The sequence below is a fragment of the Scophthalmus maximus genome, chromosome 10, assembly GCF_022379125.1.
Source record: "Scophthalmus maximus strain ysfricsl-2021 chromosome 10, ASM2237912v1, whole genome shotgun sequence".
Lineage (NCBI taxonomy): Eukaryota > Metazoa > Chordata > Actinopteri > Pleuronectiformes > Scophthalmidae > Scophthalmus > Scophthalmus maximus.
In genome coordinates this window covers 18,474,229-18,498,789 of record NC_061524.1, presented here as the reverse complement: position 1 = coordinate 18,498,789, position 24,561 = coordinate 18,474,229, and the positions used below count along the sequence as shown (strand labels likewise).

Genomic DNA, 24,561 nt, shown 5'->3' with positions numbered 1-24,561 from the left:
GGCTGGAACTTCCTGTTTTGAACGTAAACACCGGCCAGAGCTTTCCTCTCTGTGTTGGAGAAAAACAACCAGCCCTGTCTCTTTATTTCAGCAATCAGCCTCCCTGCGAGGCAGTGATAATGAAGACACAAGCATTTAATGCGGTTTAAAGAGTGAGGCCAACAGCAGAAGTTTAGACTTATTATAAAAAAAAAGGCAGCAGGTGCTTTGTCCAAATTGCTTAAACAAACTCAGACATAAGAGAGACATGATAGGAAATCCCAGGGAGGAACAAACTTGCCCGGCTGACATGTCTGTCTGCCTCGCAGGTCACCTCTGGTCACTGCTGGGTTACCGGCCAGGGGTGTTCCATGGCTAGACTTCCTGCCATTTTGTTTGGGACAGGTGGGAAGAATGAGTGCATTACACACGTTTAACTAACTGTATTCATTTAGCTTTGACAGCTTAGGTAGACACTATGCAAGGACAACTATGTAAGTTCAAAACAATGACGTTTGAATGAGTGAGCTTCAATAAAATGGTTCTGAAACGTGATGCAGGAAGTGAGTGTGGGGGAGCGAGCACAACATCTAAAGACTATCTGGAATCTTCACCGCTTATACAGACTTGATCTGCAAAAGTGAAATCTGTCTTCAACTTTGCTTCAAGCACAAAGCATTAAACCAGATGTGAGAAGTGAGTGCACATTGTACATTTATTTCATATCCATTCTGTCAGAAGAAAGTCCTTGTATTCTTCATCTTCACAAACAGCTCATGAAAACAGTTACTTAGAAAAATATACACTGATATTAGAACTGAAAACTCGAGATTCAGTGTTTAATTCAAATATACAATTTGCATATTAAGAAACTACACAAAAAAAAGGTCAGAAATGGTGGCTTCGATTGAGGCTAGTTCCTTGAAGACAACCCATGAGAGCAAGCATCCAAAAGAAGGCACTGTCAATTTCCAAAGTCCATGTTTGAAAACATGAAGCTTTTTGAGGCTTTATTCAGCAGAAGAAAAAAAACAGAAATCTGATTTTTATTTGTGCACAAAAGATGAAGAGGAAGGTCAAGGGTAAGTCTCCTCCCTGATTCACCCAATCCATGACACTCCCACTTTCTCCAAAAAACAAATCAAGCTAAATACAGGCGAGACCAGCTACTGCTACAGTTCTACAAACCTAAGGTTAGCCGACTTTGGAAAGGTCATCAGGTCTAAAAGACAGCGGGGGCTGGGAGCCTTTTAAACTTTTTTTTAAGACTAACCCTCACTTTCCCACTCCTGAGTTAATCTGAATATCCCCTCAAAACAACAACAACATCTAACTGTCATTGTATTTTTTATTCAAACAGTAAGAATGTTCAAGGCAAATGTGTCATTAAGAAATCCGTCGTTAGCAACATACTAAATCCTTAATGCTCTTTATCACTTTCTTTCATCTTTCCCTTTCAAAAAACTCACGACCTGTCTTCGTAACCATCTTTTGGTACATCGACAGTATCTGATAACCTTCTTCAACAGTCCAGACACAGTCTTTTAAAAACTCTCCTGTAAAGTGTTCAGTTTCTTTCAATCTGGTCAAGATCCAGCTCTCCCCCCAGCTGGAAAATATCCCTCTGTGTCAAACAATCACCCTTCCAGAGGTTTCGTTTACCGCCCACGATGCCAGCCGGAGACCCGGGCCGCGAGTCCACGCTACAAGCCGAATCGCTGTCAAGCTCTTCGTAGCATGAATCCTCATCCTCGTCATCTCCTGCCACTTCCTGCTGTGACTCCAGTTCTAGTTCGGACACGGCGGCGAAGTCTGAATCTGGCTGGCTGGAGGTCTTCGAGGAGGGAAGTGGTAGGCTTGATTGGCAGTGGTTGGTGGCTGTAAACCTGGGGCAGCTCAAGCTCTGAAAGGTCTCAAGTTTCTAAGAGGGGAGAGGAGACAATGAGAAAAAAATGAAATAAAACAAATGCTGGTTTGTACCTTAACTCGTATTCACATTCTGGCTGTAAAAGTAGAAGGATTTGTCGGGGGGGGGATTTCAGCTCAGGTTTTCCCAGAATGTCACTTTGAGGTTGGGTTTAAGTTTGGCCTACTATGGCACGTGAACATGTAAACACACACAAGCCACTGAAAAACAAACAGAAAATAAAACCTTCTGGGTTGTTTGAGGAAAAAATGAGCAGACACTGAGAGGAGTTGTGCTACAGAGTGAAACTGTGTCACTGGAGTTATTTAGTGTTACACCCCGGAACCTTTGGGTAGTCCTGGTCCCCGGTGGGACGGTTTATGGGGATACACACGATGCACCTAGTGTGGCAACCTGTATAAGCTGTGAGCAAAAGTTCAGTAAACAAAGTAACAATCACAGTGTGCGTGCATCATTCCTCTCAGGTTACCACAAGTTGTAAACCACAAGTTGTAAACCACAAAGGTATCTTGTTTCAAACTGTGCCCTAAGCCTATTTATCACTGTGGAAGCCACTGTAACACACAAACACACATCAGGGCTGGAAACTCAACCCACAAGAGTGGAGGACATTTCTTGTTCAAGTCATTGTCATTCACAGCTGTTGCAGTTCTCAGAGGGAAGATGTGTGCACAGCTACATGCGGTCGGGTTTTCACCAACACAATGTGACCTTAAAGACATTCAATTCACTAATGAATTGTCTCCCGTTATTGCTTTCGTGCTCTCTTTCCATCCTGAATTCCTCTCTGCAACAAAGAGGAGCAGCGCAGGGAAGGGGTTAATATTGATATCTGGAGTGCCCCGGCAGCAGATGTTGTAGGCATGGAGGTGAACAGAGACGAGGTTTTCACTATAGAGCCTTGGCTTACATGACCGACAACTCTAATGTTCCCTTAGCATGTGTGAGGACATTGCTTTTCCTGTCACAATGAGGTGGGAGTCTCCCTTTTTTCTCAAGCCACAGAACTGTTGGCTGTCTGATTTAAAAGGTTCACTCACATTTTGCTGGATTTCATTTTCACGTTAGCTGCTCAACACAGGTACTTCATCTGCAAACCATGGGGTGATCGTTTGAGGAGGGGGAGTCCTTCGCTGTAGTTATCCCACTGGAGTGGAAAAAGGGGATTTCTGAGCCGTGGCAATTTCTCTGCTCAACCCCCGGTATTACCCCACTTCTTATTATCACAGCAGAGGAGGAGACAGACGGAGGAGAGAAAGGAGGGGGCACAGCAAGTTCCTCCACAATATGCTTTCTATAAAATCTCCTGTGGCCAACTGGGATCTGGATGGGTGTGTTGGTAGGTTGGGGGAGCAGGTTAGGATTTCTGGTGTGTGCCCAGTGCCCCCCCCCCCCCTTATATCACTTGAGCATGCCCCCCCACCCATATGGAATACATCCATATATACAATGGACACACAAATTATATTCACCATTACCACGCACACACGTAGGCTCTCTAACCACAGGCTGTCATGTCTCACCCAGTCACAGCCATGAACAAGAGTTGTTTTCGTGACCGAATCACTCTCAGACTTAAAGAATTAACACTTGAAAATGTTAATACTTAAAAGGGATACTACAGTGATGTACTGTAATACTGCATTTTAGTAGAGGGACTCAACTTTTTTACATGCACTGCCTCTTTACTGACCCTCTCTGTGCCAATTAAACCATCCCAGGCATCAACAGGGTATTTATTTTTCAAACATCGCATCCAATGCGTGCTTGCATTGTTTCGGTACATCATGTATGTCAGTTTAAAGCTTAGGTGGGAAATGTTGAGGTCTGCTAGTGGCAACAAAACAAAGAGGCAAAGAAAGAATGCAACTATATAACAAAGCTATATCTGAAAAAATACTGGCCCTTAATAGCATCAAAGTGGGGTAAGATATCTGTTGGATTAGTCTGTAACAGCAAGACTATATTTTAGAATTATTCACGAAATTTCATGCAAATATCACTCGCACACAACTGATATTGATGTAGACATTCTCCATTATTCCCAGCCATGAGCAACACAACCATCCCTGTGAACATGTCATCTCCAAGATGGGATTGAAAGGCAGCTGCTCGGAGAGAAGCACGAGCACAAGCCAAGATGTAAGGCAAATATCCTCCTGATAATTAGGGCAAATGACCAACAACACCCTGCTAAGTGCTATGGCAAATGTCCCGCTGTGCACTATTAGCACAAATTAACACATACAGTATATATAAAGAGCCGAATACAGAATCAACGACAAACAAAATCATGTACGTACTTTTCTATACACTCAATGTATAGATTCAAAATAGTCTTTGGATTAGCTCAGTGCTGACATGAGGACAGATAATCCACCTCCAGCAAGACACTGCACTGAGCAGCCCTTACAGCAAATAACTGTAAAACAAAAGAGAGGCCAGAGGTGCAAGCAAAGGCATGAGAACTTCAATCTGTCTTGACAGCCAGACTACAAAGTTACATACCTCCTCGTCAGTAATCTGTGTTTGTGTCTGTGTTTTTGCCTGGCATTTACTGTACCACAGAGACAATGCATGGCAGATACATGCGGATGCCTTGACGTAGGATGAAAAAAATAAAATAAACGATAAATACAGCACGTTTGGTTTGAGCAAAGGTTGAACAGGCACAGGTGACGTGCGTGTGGCCGATATCTGGGACAAGTCACGACATGTCTTCATATACATGTAGATTGCCACACCTCAAGACGCCCACCTAGGTTCCCACAAGCCTGCGGGGCTTGACGCTCAGCTATGATCACCATGTCTGCCATCCAAAGAATGGAGTGAGATGGAGGGAGGAGGGGAAGAGCAGACTAGCTTGAAGTTGGGGCAGCGAGAAGATATTAATAGAGAGGAGTGAGGAGCTTGTCTGCCGGCCTGTCTGCAGATATAATAGCTCCTTTCTTTCCCCTTCCATTTCTCTTCTGAATGCACAGGCATTCGCACACACTCACAGTATCAAGCACTCACTCAATACGCCACCTTCCACCACCTCTACTGCTAATCCAAAGATCACCTTTAATTTCTTTGCTCAAAATGTAAAATGATCCCGTTTTTGTCAGCAGGTTCTACGAAGACAAAGCGCATTGAAATGAAACAGAACAGGCCTGTTTCCTCAAAGTGTGACCTGCGTCAACAATCAATCCACAAGTGACCTAGAATTAAGATGGAGCACTCCCAGTCTGACGGCTCGCAACAGCCAAGATGTTCAGGACAAAACAATGAAGGGCCAAGGTGAAGGGGCAGCCAGGGATAAAGCTGAGGCAGTGTAGCGAGGAATGAATTGACATATACTGAGTATATTCTAGGAATTTTGCGGGGGATGACACGTAAATTCCTACAATGGTGGAGTTATAGCCGATTAGCATGACAAGCATCCCGAGGAATTACACCCTTCTTCATTGGCAGGGTCACGGAATCTAGGGGCCAAATAACACCATGTGCCACTGACGACATAAACTGGGGACCTTACATGTGAAATCTCACAATACGTCACCACCTCAGTCACCGGCAGACTTAACAGAACCTTTTGCATTTATTTTCTGGTAAATCAAGAAGATAAACGTCCTGTAATCCTCATAATGTCACTGGACAATTACAAAGTTTACCCTGATGCAAATGCACCAACTACTTTTGTTTCTCTTTACCTGGACTTTAGACTGTGTTACTCATCCACACATAAAATGGAGGAGACATTATAAGTGTGAGAAGAAGTGATAACTCTTAATTGCCAAGGCAGGGCTGCGTCCGATGCCTTTCCAGTAGGCATGGATTGCTTAAATATCAAGCCGGCCTATAACATCTGAGGCTAAATTGTCAAGTGCCAGACATGACACTTACAACAAAAATGTTTTCACGCAAAGAACCAACTTCCTGTTCCCATCCCTGATGGTAATTCTCAGGTTCTGTCCTCACTAGAGCTGACACGAGTTGTGACCAGCCCCTTGTTTCCACATCATCACTTCCTTTTCCAGACAATTCGCCAGCTACAAGCTTTCCCTTTCTCTTGGCTCTCTTCTCGCTGAGACAAACCACCTCGTTAACCTATGACAACTATGTGAAACTTCCATGGGAATTTGGGGTTATTTAAGTTATCGTGATGAGTACAACCCTGAGTACACTAGATGCAGCATTTTACCAGTTATAGACAAAGAGACAAACATGCAGTTAAGTCAGAGTCATGCGGGATGAGAAAGAGAAGCAAACGTGTGAATGTGTTCAAAATGATGCTGAATGTGATATGTAAGCCATGCAAGAGTCACCCAAAAACAAACCAGAAAAAATAACCAAAAAAAATGAGGTGAGAAACGTTGGTTCTGCGTTAGTCACTGACAACCAACACTAATTTCACAATCACCTGCTGCGGTGTGCTCCTGCATTCAAGCCCTGGTTGCGTAGGTAATGCAAAACTGACTGTGTGTGTGTGTGTGTGTGTGTGTGTGTGTGTGTGTGTGTGTGTGTGTGTGTGTGTGTGTGTGTGTGTGTTTCTCTGCGTATACGTGTGATCATGGTGCTTGATTTTCCCCTCTTAGCAGCTGGCATGACTAGAGGAAACATGCTCGCTAGGCTCCATTACCAAAGCCTTGTTGATCCAACCCTGGCTAGGTCCTGAGGGTGAAAGGCTGGGAACACAAATTTTTGTGAAAAAGGAAGGGAGGGTAGAGATATACACGTATGGGGCCTTCAAGAGTAAATTCCTTTACTGGGGGTATGTTGTGGGAAGATTTTAGCACATCATATGAATGATATAATGGGAACCAGGGAAGCTTTGGTGGCTGCTCTTTCAAGAACATTCAAATGAGTAACGAAGCAGGATGTGATACAAGAATCAAATCAAGATTTTTTTTCTTGTGCTCCATAAAAACATCAGAGCTCTGCCAAACGCAAAAAACGGTACATGTCATTAAAAAACTTCTACTGTTCTATTCCTGGTGTGGGTTTGTCTGGGGTCAGTTATACCCTCTGGCTGTTCCACTGCTTCCTCTGACCCCACATAAGCACAAACAAACTCTTGTCGTGTGGGAGAGCAATCTGTGCGTCCAAATATCCTCACTATTAATCACCTTTGGTGGCTCTGACAGTGGACAGGAGTCACAAGAAAGGGATGAAGCAGTGCAGCGAGTGAATAATGACAGCACAGTATAGGAGTCGCAGAGAGAAAGCAAATGAGTGGCGAGGGGTCGGACATTTGGATATGCTGTTTACCCAGCAGAGTAAATGAGATGAAAAACTGCAGCTGGCCTGCTAGAGTGTGGCGCTAGGCAGTGTGACCGAACATGAGGAATGCTTGTGTAGTAAGCACCACTCCCTGAGCTGGAAGGAAGGAGGCCTGAGCCCTGGAGCCTCGGACCAACAACGCAGAAATCTTGATTCAATCCAGCCCCTGATGAGACTCATACCCCTTTTCCACCAACGGGAACCAAGTTCCAGTTCCAGGCCAGTGCTGGGGCAGGTTCGCAACTGGTTCCACCCTGGAACGAGTTGTGAACCGGTTTGTTTCCGCCGGCAAGAGAGCCACGTCATGACGTCACTTTAAACGTCTGCAAACGTCTCCGCCTTGCGAGATGTGTCTGTGTTTCAATCATAACAATCATAACAACAGCAATGGCAAACTACGTCGGAGTTCTCCAAGTGTTGGTCCTCGCTTTGAAAGCCTATGTAGACAGCCAAACACAACTGCTCGCACGAAATTCGTAGGCCGCTGTAGCCATCTCCTTCTGCAGCTGTTCCAGGATGGCTTTTGTGTGAGTGGCACCCTCCAACTTCAGTTGAAGACCACAGCGCAAGAAGATAATTGGTCTCCTCCACGGACCACTGTTTTGTTTTTGCATCCATGGTTTAAAGCGTGTTTTTAAAAATGGTGGTCAATGTTTTCGTTGGCGTGTCTTTGTTTCGATAATCCCGCCCCGACCCCCTACATAAGTGGTTCCCAGTTTAAGACCAGCTCAAAGCTGGTGCCGCTCTGGAACCAGTTTTTCCGGCCGGGAACCAGTTCTCTCACGGTGGAAAACAAAAGAAATGGTTCCCGATTGGGCACCGGCTCCGAACCGCCACTGATTTTGCCTCGGTGGAAAAGGGGAATCAGAGAAGGAAAGGCTCAGTTGCGTTCAAGGATCTCTTGAACTTGGTTTATGAACAAAAAGGCATCTGTCTGAGTGGTAAGGGCATTTGGTCCAGGATTTAACTCAATGTAATGGAGCCCATTTGGCAGCAGTAAAGCAAAATTAGAAATAAGCCAATGCTGATTTATGTTTAATCAGTGAACACAAGTGATCCTAAACCCTGTGAAATGAGTCAAATTATAATAAGACACGTTCACGTGAATGTGAGTATATGTGTGCTTGTCTGTTTGTTTCAATCATTTCCAGCTAACCTGAGTCATCTTTGCCAGATCCAGGGAGGGTCGCTGCTCCTGGGCATCTTCTGGTCTCCGGCGCTTCATGCCAATCTTTTTGTCGTTTAGCACACAGGGCTGGGACCTGCTACGAGACAGACACCCTGTGCCCCCGGCTCTCTGGCCAGCTCGCCTCCCCAGTTCTGGGGTGGAGTCGGGAGAGCTGGCCTCCGAAGCCTCTTCTCTCTGGAGCTCTGGCAGGCTGATCTGCTCGTGGGAGAGGGACAGAGGCCGGAGGAAGTGGTGATGGCGGGAGTGGTGGTGATGCGAGGAAGGAGAGGTAGGGGAGACTGGACAGGCATTGAACTGAGGGTGTAGAGGCAGTCGCTGGTTGAAAAATGGTAAGTCCAGGGCTCCATCTGAAGGAAACCTGGAGCACGAGGGCAAACTGAAGCTAGAGCTACGCTGAATGGTGGGAAAATGACCACCGGAGAAACCCCCTCCTCCTCGAACACTGCCCCCACTGTGGCACCTTCGTTTCTCCACCGCTGTCCACACTCTGGAGCCCTGGGGCCTCCATGATGAGCGGAACCCACTGTACTCATCAGAGAACGACAGGGAGCGACACTGACGCTTGCTCGGGGGGGCCGTAGGAGCTTGGCTGGTAGGTGTAGTGGTGAAGTGTGCAGTGGCAGATGTAGTGTGGGAGTGGCAGCTGTTCACACTGCAATTGCTGAGGCTGAGATCTCTTATCAGACTGGTGATTGCTGTGGCGCTGCCTTGGTCCTTTGCCCAGTGCTGGCTACCCTGCTCGGGCATCACATCCCACAGGCTCTCCAGACTGGCACCAGGCTGGCAGGGAGCTCTCTGCTGGATGGCACAGCTTCGCCCCAGGTCCAGCCACCTATTTGCCTCTGAAATGTTCAAAAACATACATTCTCACTCTCATAGACCTCGATAGCAACCTTTTCTCTCTGGATAATACCTTGCATTATAGCAATCATAGCAGAATGTGTTTTAGCTTAAAGGAAGGCAATAATGTCTGGGATAAATATTCAAGTACTTAACTGACACAAAGGCACAAAAAGGGAACAAGCTTAAGAAGAGTGAACGGATGCTGTAAGGATAAGCTATTTGGAAAAAAAGCAAGATTAATTTTCTTCATATGGATGAGCTTTGGAAAGCACTCTGCCTATTGCCAGCTGTCTCACCATCCTCACCATCGCACACTTAGATAATACACCTACAGTGAAGTGCCACAGTAGCTTGAGCTACTGGTTAAGTTGTGAATCTACTGAAGCTTTTGGCAAGAAGGGAACCTCACTGATCCAAATCCCATCCTTTTGGGATGCTTGTCTCTAATTCTGGCATTCTAGTGGAAATCATTGTTTTGGGCGGACAAACAATGTACGGGGGCTACAGTGACGACCTAACTGGAATGTTGGGAAAACAACTTGACAAAGGGAGAAAGGGATGAACTTCAAAAGGCCACCCTTTGAAAGCAAGAGACAAAGTGTTGCTTGAACTAACAAGACATGCAAGACAATGTTAATGTCAACATTAGGAGTGGAAACAGTAAGCCACACTCCTCCCTCGCACGTCACTGCGTCTCCCCCCAAAAGAAGAAGAGGATAGCGCCTTGTATTTACGGTAGCATGTCTTTTAACACAGGGGGTAATTACTGCAACACTGCAGGACCAAAGGGAAATTGTTGACACCGGCAACAGCATATTCATTTACTGTTCACTCCTATGAGAATGGTTTGCAATGTCGTGTGGAGGCAGGTGCACCCTGATCATGAGAGGGGGATGAATGACAGAAGGAGAAAGGGAGAAGTGAGAGACAGAGCTTGTCAGAGGGGATAAACAAAGAGATAGTTATAGTGGCGATCGCTGACTTGGTGGTCCAATTTATCAAAGGGTGGGGGCGAAAAAATCCGTTATCTTATTGCATTTGTGAAACAATGTTAGAACAAAAGGATCCCACCTCAACCAGTTCACTGTCCAGGTCTCGAGTGAATGCAAAGGACAGACGGATGAGAAAACTTTTATCGTAAGAAAGAGGGAGACAAGGAAAGACAAACAGAAAGTCATGAATTGAGATAACTCACCCACAGTTCCACAGGAGAAGAGGGTGGTCCCTTTGCTCATTGTGTGGAGCTCGCACTGGGGAGGACAGGAAAACGGGAAATACAAAATAAAGCAATAATAAACGAGAAGATCGATGTATCAGTTCTGCTCGTTACCACAGTTACCCCCATGGTGCTGGAACATACTTCACCAGAGGTGGCTCAATTGCAATTCTTGTATTTATCTACCTTTTATCTTACTAGAAACTTCAATATTTTTTTACACAACTGCATTTATTTGACATCTACTGTATAATTACTAGTAACTTTGCAGATTAACATTTAAAAAAAACAATCACATCAATTATGATGCACTGTTGCAAGGTTTTATAAAGAACAAAGGTGATTCAGAGGGTATAAAACCGTTTTGTCCTGACATGCATTTCTTCAAATCAGACACCTATCCTCTCTTAGTTTCATTTCAGGGTGGTGCCTGTCTGCACAAGGTACAAAAGGAAAATGCCACAATACATTGCTCTGACTCACCTCGGGTAAGGTTATTAACACAACAACAACGAAAAATTGTTTTTCTAAGATACAAGTCATAGAAACTTCCCCAAACAAGGTAATACACTTAAAGCGCAGGCCTTTAACATGAGTGAAAAGGGCATATCAACCCAGGTAAAACAACATGAAAGCTGTGCACACTTTTACACAGCCTTTTCTGCTATGCTATCTGAGTGGAGTGGTAATAAAATAAATGTAAATAATCCTCCTTATTTTACTTCTAGGTTGTTAACTGGGACCAAAGTGTAAGTGAACTAACACCAACATGTTGCTTGTCAGGTCCTTTAAAATTGCGTGTTGTAACACTCAGGGCAAGGGGTGAAATTAAATGATTAAATAAGCATTCACATTTGTGGAAACCCAGTCAGATAAGAGTGTTTTTGTCATGTTGGTCCGTCACAGAGATAGAGAATCTAGTCTCTGAAATTTACCCAAGGGATGAAAATTCCTTATGAAAGAAATTTTCTCCATTGCTGTTTTGTTGATGATGCTGTAAGTCCAAAATGCGTATTTAAATGTGTTCAGCTGGGTTGACAAATGAGATTGAGCAATGGTGACATTGAGGGCACTACCATATTGTATTTTTCACTTTTTTTTTTTACAGGCAAACCCTACAGTGAGCCCACTTGCTCTTAATCAGTATTTTATTGCATGTTTTTCCACTGATCATTAAATTTGTCAATCTGAAGATATTAGTATTTGTTTCACTGGACTTGGCTCAAGGCATTTCAATATAAAATTATCCACTACCATTAGGCCACCAGGCTGTGGTCTGAAATTCTCACTCGCATTGTGCAAGTAAATATACAAGATTATCAGGGGCATCTGCGGCATGCGGTTATGCACCGATGTAATATAATTACGGGCCTATTCATTTCACTGACTACTGCCTATATTGTGCAGATCTTCGATTGCAACCATGGTTAACAACCAACCGGTTTGTCTTGTTGTGTGAGATTCAAAAGGTTAAGTTTCTCTCACCAGCCGTCTCTCGATGTTCTTGGACCTTACATCACTGACACCCTTCTTCTTTTCCAGTGTTTTGGATAAAATTATCACCATGGTAGCATGCAGCTCGGCTCCAATCTGTTTGGGTGCAGAGGAAGGCCACGGGCAGCCATCTTAGATGAGGGTGGAGGGCAGACAGTGCATTTGGGCGAAACAGGCGAGCGGGTGGTGACCTCCCATCTGCAGAGCAGACCTCAAGTGCTGAAGATTGTGGTGGAGGTAGGAGGGTGTCTTTCAAACTTCAGCTGATCCCTGAGTTAATGGAAAGACATGGGGTTAAAGATAAATACAAAATAATCAACTCAAAACTGAAACTCAAAGTTTTAGTCCAATTAACAGGACATACGTTTTCAAAAAAAATACAGCTTTCATATATTTCAACATAATTTTTCAAAATTCCACTGAAAACAACAATGTGGTACAAAGCTCATCAAAATTCCTTTTGACTTTGTACCATCCAATACTGTCCCAGCGTTAAGAGATGCATGCAAATCACAGTTAATGTGCCTTGTTCTGTGCCAGATGTTCTAACCAGACCAGATGAATGACTCATAAATAATATAATCCACCTTATTAAAGGCCCCCTCTGCTCAAAGATGTGTTTTGCTTTTTGTTACTTTTCATGAAAGTTTTGAGTTTCGCTTTGCAGAATGATTTTTGTGTAGAGTCTGACATGAAAAAATTAAGTTTTACATTCATTTGCTCAAAGGGGGAACGTTGCTCTGTGGCCACTGAGTTAAGGTTGTGCACATACAAGCAGGAAATTTTCTTACAGTGCAAGTACTTTGGAAGCCTTATCATGATTCAGTATGTAACTTACACACATTAAATTGATACAAGTGCATATCCACTGAGGATGGACTTTCCTATGAAGAATCAAAACACAGTAAAATACATCAGTACTTTCCTTCGACCGTATATGAGGCAGGTCAATATGTTAATACAGAGTATTAACTGCTGTAACTCTGTTAGTCCACACTTAAATTAATTTGAGAAAAACAGTCAACCAGAACATATTGGAAACATACTGTCCTGCATTTTCAAAAACCCAGGCTTAGGTCTGAGTCTAATTGGTGACTAAGAGCAACAATTGAGATACGGTTGAGAGAAAGTGCTGATTGATGTTTTTCCATTTATAGTTTAACACACACTTAGAGTAGCTTAACCACTCATATACATGCCTAAAAGCTACTGTTTTTGTAAACAAAACACGCTACCATATTGGAAAAATTCATCACTTTAAATGACGAAAGACTTTGCATGTCAACATAATCCACAGAACACACAGAAAACTAGACACACTGCAACAGAAAGCCAAGTTTAGCCAATCTGGGAAAAGACATTACTCGCATCACATGACTACAGATGTGGCTAGGAAACATGAATAGAAAAGAACATAATGTATACTGCATGGTGCTGCGGTCGCCTCATCCACTGCCTGCACCCACAGATGGTAAAGCACAGACAGTTGCTGCTAAAGTAAACACTAACTCTTAAAGGCTTGGAGGGAGTTATATGTAAGGCAGATGGTCCATATGCTTTTTTTTGGACAGACATGCCCTGTCATGTCAGCTGTACTGCCTTTCTGATGCTACTTGCATGGGAGAGATCTCAGTAAATGATGGGCGGGTTCAGTTATGCTTTCTTTACCCTTAGTGGGAATGGTAAAGTAGGAATAACTGTAGAGACCTTGGGCCGGAGCCTCTCTCCTTCATTAGCCAACCACCAAACACATTGACACATTGAATTAAAGAGTATCAGCATGGTTCAGATCCCCCCATCAACTGTTGGCTATTGACAGCTTTCTCCTGTGGAGCAACACATGAAGCTAATGGATCTCTCAGGTCCACTATGTTATTCTGCTCGTTTAACATGTGGTTTCATGTTAAGTAAGGGTTGTTGCACTTATATAACATGATTTAGAGAAAAGGATGCAAGTGTGCACTGACTTTAAAATGAGTTTTCTTGGACAGTAAGGGGGCACAAATAAAAGAAAAGATGGGGCGTTGCTTCACTGAATCGATAAAGCAGTTTTATAACCAGTCTATTCATGTCTCGTTACTTACTTTGTCATCTGTATGCCTTCCCTCTTCTCCAGCCCCATGACTACATGAGGACTATAAATGTTTCATGTAGGCCTGCCTCAAACCAACTGCTAGCATATGACTCCCATTATCTCCATTTATCCCGGAGAGTCATTGGAGCACAACTGGGCCTCTGCAGGCAAGTGGGGCTGGTATTGGTGGTGGGAGTCAGAGGAGAAGGGAATGTTCTTCTTGATCAGTTTTGCAGATTACTTGACTGATTAGGGCTGACAATGAGTAATGGGCGCAGCAATGTAACAGGGTTTGTGTGTGCGTGCGTGTGTGTGTTAAGAGTGGGAGTTGAGGAGCATGACGGTTACTGCATGTGTAAAGGTTGTTACTGTTTGCTGTTTGACTGATGCAGTTGGGATGTGCGACGTGTTCCACCGGGGCTTAAACAGCACCCGGACAGTGATAACAAGAGCATGCATGTATGTCTGTACATGCATGTCTGTTAATGCTAACCAGCACTTGTGTGCGTGCGTTGGTGACTGGCAAGTGGGGTCATGGGAGAGGGCAAAGTGAGTGTGAATTCCGCCCTGGCTTCGTGCTTACTTAATAAACCGACTCCTCATGATGGGGAAACCAGAGCTTAATGGAGAGAGAACTGTGGAGCACTTGTGCAGAGCCTCTGCTGATCAGATAAGATTTTCACTGCTGTAAGTGAGTGTCCTTGTTGCCTACATCTCACTGTATGAAAAACCTTTATTGTTCGACTGTGACTGAACGCGCTACTTCTGCCTTCAGGTAAATTCAATTCCAAGGCAATTGACATTTTCAGGAGAGCAGCTATGCTTTTTCCAGTTTGAAAATCAGCATCACAGATCAAAGTAAGTAGTGCAAGTAGTAAAGCAAGTAGTGCTCAGGAGTAAAGCATTAGTTGTTATACTTGCTATAATGTCTGTCCCAAGCAAAAGTCTACTGAGCCCTTCCAGACAAGATGGAGCAGTGAATAGTTTTGCAGTCCTACAACTTGTTTAAAACTAAGGCTTTGCCACCAAATGGAAACCATGCTAGTGTTTGGGTTACTACAACATTGTAGGTTTGTGACTAAATCTGACCTCCACATTGGACTAAGATCTAATGGTAATTCTGGTCAGATTTGTGTACGCTGGGCTGCAGACAGCAGCTCTTGGTTCAACAATGGCCAATGACTCAGGAGGGCACTAGAAAGGGCAGCTAAGATAATATGGCTCTTTGCCCAGACTGTGATTTGTACAGGCAGATGAATAGAAGCCTATTTGGGGCCCCTTAAAGTTCTGTGCCGGGGTGTTTGGTGTCCATCACCAATTGGCTCTAGTTGCTGCATACTTGTGCAGAGCGCGCCTGGTGTCAAGACTTTGATCAGTGGCTGCAGCTGAAAGAAAGCAAACTAATTTCATACTAATGAAACGTCGAGGACCAAACAAACAAAATTGTGCATGGGTTACAAGTGAAAACTTTGGATACTTATTTGTGAAAAGGTTAAATGTTAGTGATTTATCAAAAGGTATTTTAGTTTTCTCAGGTCAGACTGGCATTGCTTTGACACATTTTTATGATGCAAAGCTTGATGATCAGCTTTACGTAAGTGATAAATCCATGTGAAACAAAATTAAAACATCAAAAAGAAATGTCTGCGCACTCAGGTTTTTTGTAGGTTGGGAAAAAGTAAAAGTTAGAGCCATTCTTTTGTGAATGTCTGCAGTGTGGACTGTTAATTCAGGGTGAACACACAGCCACCCCTCTTTCATATAATGTGACCAAGGTCGTAAAAATGGTCCTAGGGAGGTCAAGACATACCACTGGATCCTCTGGTCATCACCCTAGTACCCACTGGCAGGGAAACACTGGCCAAAAACAACACGCCATCCCACCACTAGATCTTCAGAAGTGCATAAACAATGAAGCGCTCATTCAGTCAAACTTTGTGTTGTCAGTAGTCGGGTTTTGACCTTCTTCTGCAGATTCCCCTGAACGTTTCTGTAATGACAGTGACCATCAACCTTTGGATAAATACAGCCAGCACTCAAAGTCCCTACTAAATGAGCAATTTAAAAAGATCATTCACTTTATTTCTTACTGTGACCCTTAACAACACCTCTGCAATGAAAACCGAGGCAGGAGTCATAACTCAAAGAACTTCTTGAGCCCTCTCTCAAGTCCACTGTTCTTCTCATTGTTTAGCTGTCATCAAGACATACCAGCATAGCACCAATATGAAAACGCACTTCCCTTTGCAGTATACGGGTGCCGCTTCCCTTGTGGTCACATGCTGCTGCTGAACTGGGTGTGGAACATACAGATTTTATTACCAAATACATGCAGAACGAAAAACCCAAGTGATATCCACACAGTATTGTGACACAGACATCTTCACGGTCACACATACTGCCTCACTAACCCCTCCAACTTTACAAAATAAGAATAAATTCGTAAAAACCAAATACACTAGTGAAACAAACATAACACCATGTCCTAATTTTATATTAACATTTTCAGAAGCAAGCTGCATCATAAAGTTAAGCATTGTCTCGGCTCGCCCCCACTTGGTAAATGTAATTGCTTTGAGATAAACAAAAATAACATCATAACACAACATATCTACTGTTTTCATATTTAATACCAGAGCAGTTGCATGCTTTTTCCCCCCAAATGAAATCAGTTCAGTAAGATTTTTCACCGATATTTTTTGGGTCCAGTTTCTATCTGACTTACTTCATAAAACAATTGCAAAGTAGTACACCGTTTCAAGAATTGAAAAATGAGGCAGCCATAGCAGCCAAATGCAAAACATTGTATCAACAGTGATGACTGTTGATAAAAATTATATTTATAGGAAACTGGGTTATAGAACAGGGCCAGTTAACTAAGCTGCAGCAAGGTGATCACCCCCATGTCTCTGACCAGGGATTACAGTTGTTAGCTGAAATCTTGAGAAGCTCGACAGGCGTATAATCAGGTGTTTCAGTTTGAGTAAAGGAACCTATGGGGCCTCCTGCCCCATGGAGTGACCCCGCATGCCAAGACTCTCCATACATCAGGTACCCCTCTAATTATACTACCCCCCCAACCCTTTTCTGTTCTGTGCACACTAACCAGAGCTTATCCATCAGGGATACATTACATGGGAGCCCCCAGCACTGCTAGCAACCCCCTAGCAGCTCAGCTCAATAAGAGACACCACTCCTATGTTGCGTAAGCAAATTATGTTATAAATACCAATCAACCGACGAAGTGACATTGCTGCTTTTGCATAATTCCAAGCTCAAGTTGCAGAGGTGTATTGTGGGTGAGTTGAGAGTGTGTATGGGTGGGATAATGTCAGAAAGTAAACTATGAGCAGCATTCCTTCGGTCCATTCATTCGTTCATGCTCCACTCACCATATGGACCCTCTCACTGCTGTAGTCGGGAGCGCCATGCATCAATTCAAGATTTGTAAGTCAACTGAAGGTGTGTCATAGCGTGTGCTTTCACTGAAACTGCTAAAAATAGTGTAGAATGAAAAATGTTTTGGAGTTCTCCATTCTGCAGGGCTGTCCGGAATAACGAGTATTTGCTATGTTTAAAATATTACATTTATACCTGATGTACTTGTTGGAATAATTTAACTTCATCCAATAATTTCTAATCAAATCGCAGTGGGTCGAAAGTGTGATTTGCTCCATATCACTGCTGTAAGACTTTTTAGGAAACCACAATGCTGTTGGATTCAACTGTTACACCGGCACTGTATAGTGATATGGTCCATATGCTGGGCACACTATAAATCTTTTACTTTTACAACGGTCAAAGTTGGAGTAGGGGTAGAAATTTGCTCACTTAACACACCAACTATTATATCGCAATACTATTCGATTTCTGTCTGCACCATCCTCAATTTGCTTCCTGACATCCTGCCAGTAAGCTAACTGGTGGCAAATCTTGACGCCTGATGGTGTTCTGTCTTGGGCTGTTGTTTGGAATAACCTGCAGGTGTATGTTTAAGACATGCCGACAGAATCAAACCCAACTCCTGAGAACCAATTAGCATAAACCAAGTAACACTACAGCCGGGAGTTATGTCATATTTTAAAATAATAATTGTCCTACTTTGTGCAGGCATGATAGACAGGACACACTGGTTCTGTGCATAAGCCTAAGCTTGCACAAAGAACCAGTTTTGTCGGATCGAAACACATTAAGTGTCAGTTTTGTAAAAGGTAAATATTGCAGTTAACAGTAAATGTCCTATATCTTGGAGGAAAAGATGGATGGTTGTCAAAACTAAGGAAAACCAGTTTTAAAAATACATGAAATATAGCCTGCGACCCAGACGAATTCTGGGAGCTCATGTCACGGGAAGTGATTTCCTCTGGCAGAAAACTTGCCGGTCCAATTACAGCTGAATATCTGATAATGGCCAGGGTTTATACCGTGACGCAGAGAGAACCGACTTTTTTAAACAACTGAGATGGCTGCCGCTAATGAACGAGCATTTGACTTAAAGTAACCGATATAATACAAATTTCTCCCACAGAAACGGCAACACTCGTTTACAGACTTTGTGGAATCATCATCACAGGATTCTCCTCTCTGCTCTAGTCTGTTGACATTTTCGCGTCACGCAACAGAAGTCACATGATTTGTTGCTGTCACTGGTTGTACGTCTATCCAATTGCGTCTGGAGCCCTCTTGGAAATTGAAAAAAAGGAACCGAATAGACAGTAACAGAATAATACGCATTCAGTATTAATCTGGCTGCACCAGGCTACATGATATAGGCCGTCTATGAGAAACAGTGACGCAAGCTTTAATTTCCCTTTTTTTCTAGGGACGCAACTGGGGAGACTGGTTCACCAGACTAGAGGTCTCCACCACTTCATTCAGATAGGAGCTACGTGATGGCTGACATTTTGAGGAGAAGCCGATCCACAGCAACTAAAGAAATAAATGGAAGAATGCAACCAATGTCATTAATAACGAAGGTGTTATGATGACACAAGGCAGCAAAAGACAAAACATTAGTTCATCTGATTTTGAACTATTTGCACACAGACACACACACGACACGATAAGACATGGGCCATAAGCAAACACACTCTGCATAACAAATCTAGGAGTACTGCCTCTTCCTTCAGACAGAGGTATAAAAGGCCCTGTTGAGAGTCCAGAAGCAACTCCAAAACACAAAAACAACAAACAAAACTCGAGATGATTCCTAACTATCACCACGCAGAAAAATCCCAGTGGGATGTGTCGATGGGAGCTTTGCCGTTACATCCCACAATGCCTTTCATCTCTAACTAGAGTCTGGTGCCTGTCTTTGGGGGTTGGGGGAGTGATTCTCTGGTGTATGTGAGAAAGCCTCTTTTCTTTTCTTTTCAGCTTCAGGTCTTTGGCTCTGTGGGAGTGAAGACGCCAGACTTACAAATCTATCATGTTAATGAGGAAGGAATATACAAAATAAGGAATAACAGCACTGAAACAAATATATTGCGAAATAACCAAGGAAGAGCTTCTTAACTCCCTGCAGCCAAGTGGTACGAGTTTCTGTGCAATTCAGGCAGCAGCAGTTATGACTGCAGGTCGCACAGCAGAAAGGGAAGCTCCTGAAATGAATAGAGAGTAGCATTGGGGACACAGGCAGGGCTAACAATCCTTTTCTGATAGCTTTGCATAATGCCTCAGGGCAAAGAACCAGGGAAAGAAAGAGGGCGACAAAGTACTAGAGGAACAGAAAGACAAACAACAGTAAAAATAAAAATAAATAAATAGGGGGGATGTGAGACTGAAATATAAAGAAGGCAAAAACAGAGAAACTGACAGAGGAAGGAAAGAGGCAGCATGTGGGTCAGTGCAGAGACTGAGTGGGAGTTGTACACACAGACGGAGAATGTACCAGTGGCTCGCTCGGCGCACACAGGCACACAGCTGCGCACAGACAGAATGGAGCTCTAATCGGGCCTTTTGCCTGCAACACAAAGACACTGCGAATGTGTGCGTCTTAAGCACACAGTGGAGCGCAGAGTGATTCCCTTTAAAAACCCACCCGCCTTAATAGCTTCCATAAATTATGTCTGTAGTTTGTCTGAAACAAGTGGGCAGACTAACAATGCTGGAGCTGTTGTCGAGTCCAACTGCAGTGCATCAAGTCCTTGTTTCACTAAAACCTATTAAAATACAACAACAATAAAAAAAAGAGAGAAAATGTGCTTTCAACTGTTGAGAAAATGTAACTTGCCTCTTCCTGTTTGGTCAGATCTTCAGTGTCAAACTTCTTTTGAAAACAGGTCATATATTTCCATTACACAGAAAAAATTAGACACTAATACAAAACAGGTTTGAGGCTTGTTTCATTTAGTCAAATAAAGAAGGCTTCCTTTAAAACGAAAATATTTGTGAAATTTAGGTTTTAAAGAAAATTGTTTATGTGTAACTACACATACAATAAACACCAGATTTTGCAGGCCCACGTGACAGAATTTGATAGTTACAAATGTGTGTTCGCACCAAGCTGTGACATTCCAGCATTGGTTTATTTTGGAAATCAAAGCAAGGTATAGTTATCATAATCTTCCCAAAACTGGAAAGGCAAATTCAAACTGCTCAACAGGTTTCCTCTGAGGCTAACCAGTATTTGTGAGGCACCCTTATCAACATCCCCTTCGTAATTAGACACTAGAGCTGACATGTAGTGACATCTTTGCCCAGCACGCTGCTTTCCCTCCAACTTGTGCTTCAGCTACACTTTGCATTTGTGAGAGAGATTTCTCAGCAGGATTCGTCAGACTACTGACATTTCCTGTTTCGTTAACCAAACTAGCCACCAGTCAAGGACAGCCGCTGCTATGGTGCCAGCCAGACACATTTGCAGGTATTTACAATTAGGCCACCTTGGTGCTAAACCAGTTCTTCGTGGTACTGTGTTTATGGTGTCCACAAAGATCAACCAACTGCCGTGCAATATTAGAAAGGGCAAAACATGAGCCCAGACGGTTACTTCTTCACCCTCAAAACAAAATGATCCAACGCTGACGAAAGAAGCTGTTTCAGGCCACTGTGTTCCACTTTCAGACTTTGTTGGCCCTAATTTTGAGCTGAGCGAGCCATAAAGCAGTTGCAAAATGAGTATGAACTCTGACCTTTGATTCAGACACGCAGCCACCAATACACCCGCACATAAATAGATATAAAAAGATAATCAACTTTATTCACTTGATAATAAAACATTTTGTATGCATAGGATGGGAAGACGCTTCTGTGTGCCTGAATTCATTTTGCTGATGATCTTATTCAATTCAATTTTATTTGTATAGCGCCAAATCACAACATACATTGTCTCAAGGCACTTTACATTGTAAGGTCGATATAACAATATTACAGGGAAAACTGAACTAATCCCACAATGAGCAACTCTTATCAGCTCTTATCGATGGGGGTAAGCTCAGTTTCATTAATGTGTCATAACATAAATTCAGTGTATCTTACTCTCTGTTACTCTCGCGTTGTCATTGCACAGATCAACAACAATGGTTACTTTGACTGGATTTTCGAAAGACTTTTATCTTTGCTCTGGCAACAGAAACGGAATTGAGGAAGACCAAAGTTGCAGCTGGCAACCTCTTTAATATAAAAAAATGCTCAGAAATACACAGAATCAGTTATTGCGGATCTGAGGAGAAAACCGACCCCTACATGAGTGGGGGAGATTTGGTGAGAGATACGCAACAAGGGCCTTACAACTCTAAACCTCCCCACTCAGATCCTCCTCTCACAGGCTGTGGTACCATGCCGCCTCTCCGCCTACAGGTACTGTGCTTGGCAACAGCCTCATACCCTGTATGAGCAGGGTTGGTACATGGAGGAGAGTTGGCTGGCTCACACACACACACACACACACACACACACACACACACACACACACACACACACACACACACACACACACACACACACACACACACACACACACACACACACACACACACACACACACACACACACAGAGAGAGAGAGAGAGAGAGAGAGAGAGAGAGAGAGAGAGAGAGAGAGAGAGAGAGAGAGAGAGAGAGACTCTAAAGCAGGTTATTGAGCACAAAGTTTCAATGCAGCAACAGGTTGGTCAGGCAGGACGAGCAGGGTTTTTTCCTCTATATTCAGACGCTGATCTGGTCCAGACACGTTGATAATAACTAAGCCGGGGGTAAATAATTCACTTTAACATCCGCAGAGAGTGTTAAATGCTGCTGAGCTTTTTTTTTTTTTTTTTTTTTTAAGACTAAACCTGGTTTAAAAGCAGCAGAGATTGACGGACAAAAAATTCGTGTACAATTATTTCGTCCAAACGCTGTTGTCAACGTTTGAGAGAGCGACAACATGCGCACGAGCAGACAAAATAAACTTCACATGAGTTGAGGAAGAAGAAGAAGAAGAGGAGACATGATGATGATGATGATGATGATGATGATGTATGCCTGAACACAGCTATCATGTATCATGCGTCGGAACAAATGCCCTACTACCTGGCCAGCAGAGGCTCTTTCGAAGTTAGGTCATCTTCAACAGAGGGAAAGCAGAGGGGGGGAAGTTAAAAAAAAAAAAAAAAAAGAAGAAAAAAAAGAAACACAAAAGGGTTTTCTTGCAGCAGCCAGCTCGCCGTCCCCAGCGCAGGACGGAGCAGGACTGCGAGCAGAACTGCGGGCAGCTGCGGGTTAGCTGCTACTTTCAGCTGCGGCGGTGATTGTAACAATATCCGCGTAGGGACAAACCAAGTCCACTCGGGGGGGGGGGGGGGGGGCACACACGGAGCAAACTAGGAAACTGGCCGACCGGCAGACTCGCGTACCAAGGAGAACATCGGGTTACCGTGTGGTTTAAACCCGGCAGGTGTAGTCATCAAGTAGCTTCTGTTCATCGAGCCATTACACACATCGCAATGTTTTATAGGCGACTAACACCCCTCCTGAGTTGGTATGTTCCGCAGCGGTCCTCCCCTAGGCATTTACAATACTCGTGCTCCTTTTTTTTAAATTATTATTATGCTTTTCATTGATGTTACCAGTACGAGGACACGTTGGATTGACAATGACTAAGTATAGTAAAATCTAAACGTATGTGTTTCAAGCTGTTGTGTAGAAACGGGACACATTACTGAAAAGTTCTTGAAATGCTTTCGAAAGAGTACAAGTCTTTTCCCAATTCCGCACTGGCTCCCCTGCCATGCTAAACTCCACTCGCTACATGGTGGAGTAATTCAATCGATCCACGAAAATCATATCAGGAGACCTTCAAACGTGCTTCCAGGGAGATGGGGGTGAGAAAAAAAAGAAGAGAAGTAATATAAATATTTGCAGTATCACACTTGAGAGGTTAAAATGAAAGTGTGTTGGTAGTCGTGCTGGTATAGGGCAGCCAGGAGGCCGTGGCATCGAGTCTAAAACCAAAAGGTTAACGTTATGAGTGGATTAAAAGAGCAGCTTTAAAAAAACGTGCTAACCCCGAAAAGCCATGAAAGTGCTGACAGTGGCAAATGTTCTGTGCAGCTCAGTTCAAACCCAGGGAGATCCACAGTTTAACGTTTTCTTTTGCCTCAGTGGACGGTAATAAAACTCTTTTAAAGATGACATTAAGAAATGACTCCAACTTCCCTTTTACCCAAAGAGAGAATTGTTTTCTAATTAAGAAAGCCACTTCCAGAGGGAGTCAACAGATCCTGCACATCCAAATATTCAAATGAACAAAAAGACATACATGTAATCATCAACAGTGTCAGGAACACATTACTCTAAGATAATTTGTACACAAATATCTGCAGGACTCCATTATTAATTCATGACTTCTTAAGTGTTAATACTTCTATGAAAGTCAAGATTTTTCTGAATTAACCCCCCCCCCCCCCCCCCCCCCCCCCCCCCCATGATAATTCATTGAAAAACTGACCCCAAAAAGCAGATCTCCACTTACGTAAACAGGATTGTGGTATAGAGTCAGTTACGGCACCTGCACAGGGGAAATGTGTGGGCCACAATATTCAAGAAAGGGAACTTTAATACATAGGATTTTTTTAAAACAGAGAGTGAAAGTTAAGGAAGGTAAAGGAGAGGATGTTTTGCTGAGCTGGAGCTCACCAGAGGAGATTTCACTTCATGGGAAAATCTCTGAGAGCTGTAAACTTGGGCATATTATGCACAAGCAGGCAAGATATCCAGTGCCTAGTAAAATTCCAGGCAGTAATTCTTGTAAAGCTTGCATGTGTTTACTCAACGGCGTGCCTCGACAGCGATGGCTCCCATTGGGACACAGGCCCAACCTGCAATTAGAATCCAGAGCTTGGCAGTTATTAATGATGCCTTTGAGAAAGGAAATGGCAGACAAGCTCCTCTGCTCGCAGATGCCATGGCCTCCTGTTTATTCATTATGTCAGAGGTTCTTAATCATGGTCCTTGGGACCCCAAGCTCTGCTGGATTCCAGCTAAGCCAATTAGGTCAGGGGCTATTTTTCACATGGCATGAAAGATGGATGCAATTACTACCTGGTTAGACTGAACAGCGGTTGTCAGATCTGTGGGTCAGGACACCCAACACGA

The 24,561-nt window shown here is 43.5% G+C and overlaps 1 protein-coding gene across 1 annotated transcript; it reads right to left on the bottom strand.

Annotated features, from left to right (window-relative positions):
- Positions 1 to 676: 676 nt before the first annotated feature.
- Positions 677 to 22,677, bottom strand: LOC118283758 (protein FAM53B). Its single transcript, XM_035606083.2, has 5 exons — positions 22,498 to 22,677; positions 11,902 to 12,180; positions 10,396 to 10,450; positions 8,325 to 9,199; positions 677 to 1,900 (listed from the first exon to the last, which is right to left on the bottom strand). The coding sequence occupies exons 2-5, from the start codon at positions 11,980 to 11,982 to the stop codon at positions 1,547 to 1,549; spliced, it is 1,365 nt and encodes a 454-aa protein (XP_035461976.1). The 5' UTR covers positions 11,983 to 12,180; positions 22,498 to 22,677; the 3' UTR covers positions 677 to 1,546.
- Positions 22,678 to 24,561: the final 1,884 nt, after the last annotated feature.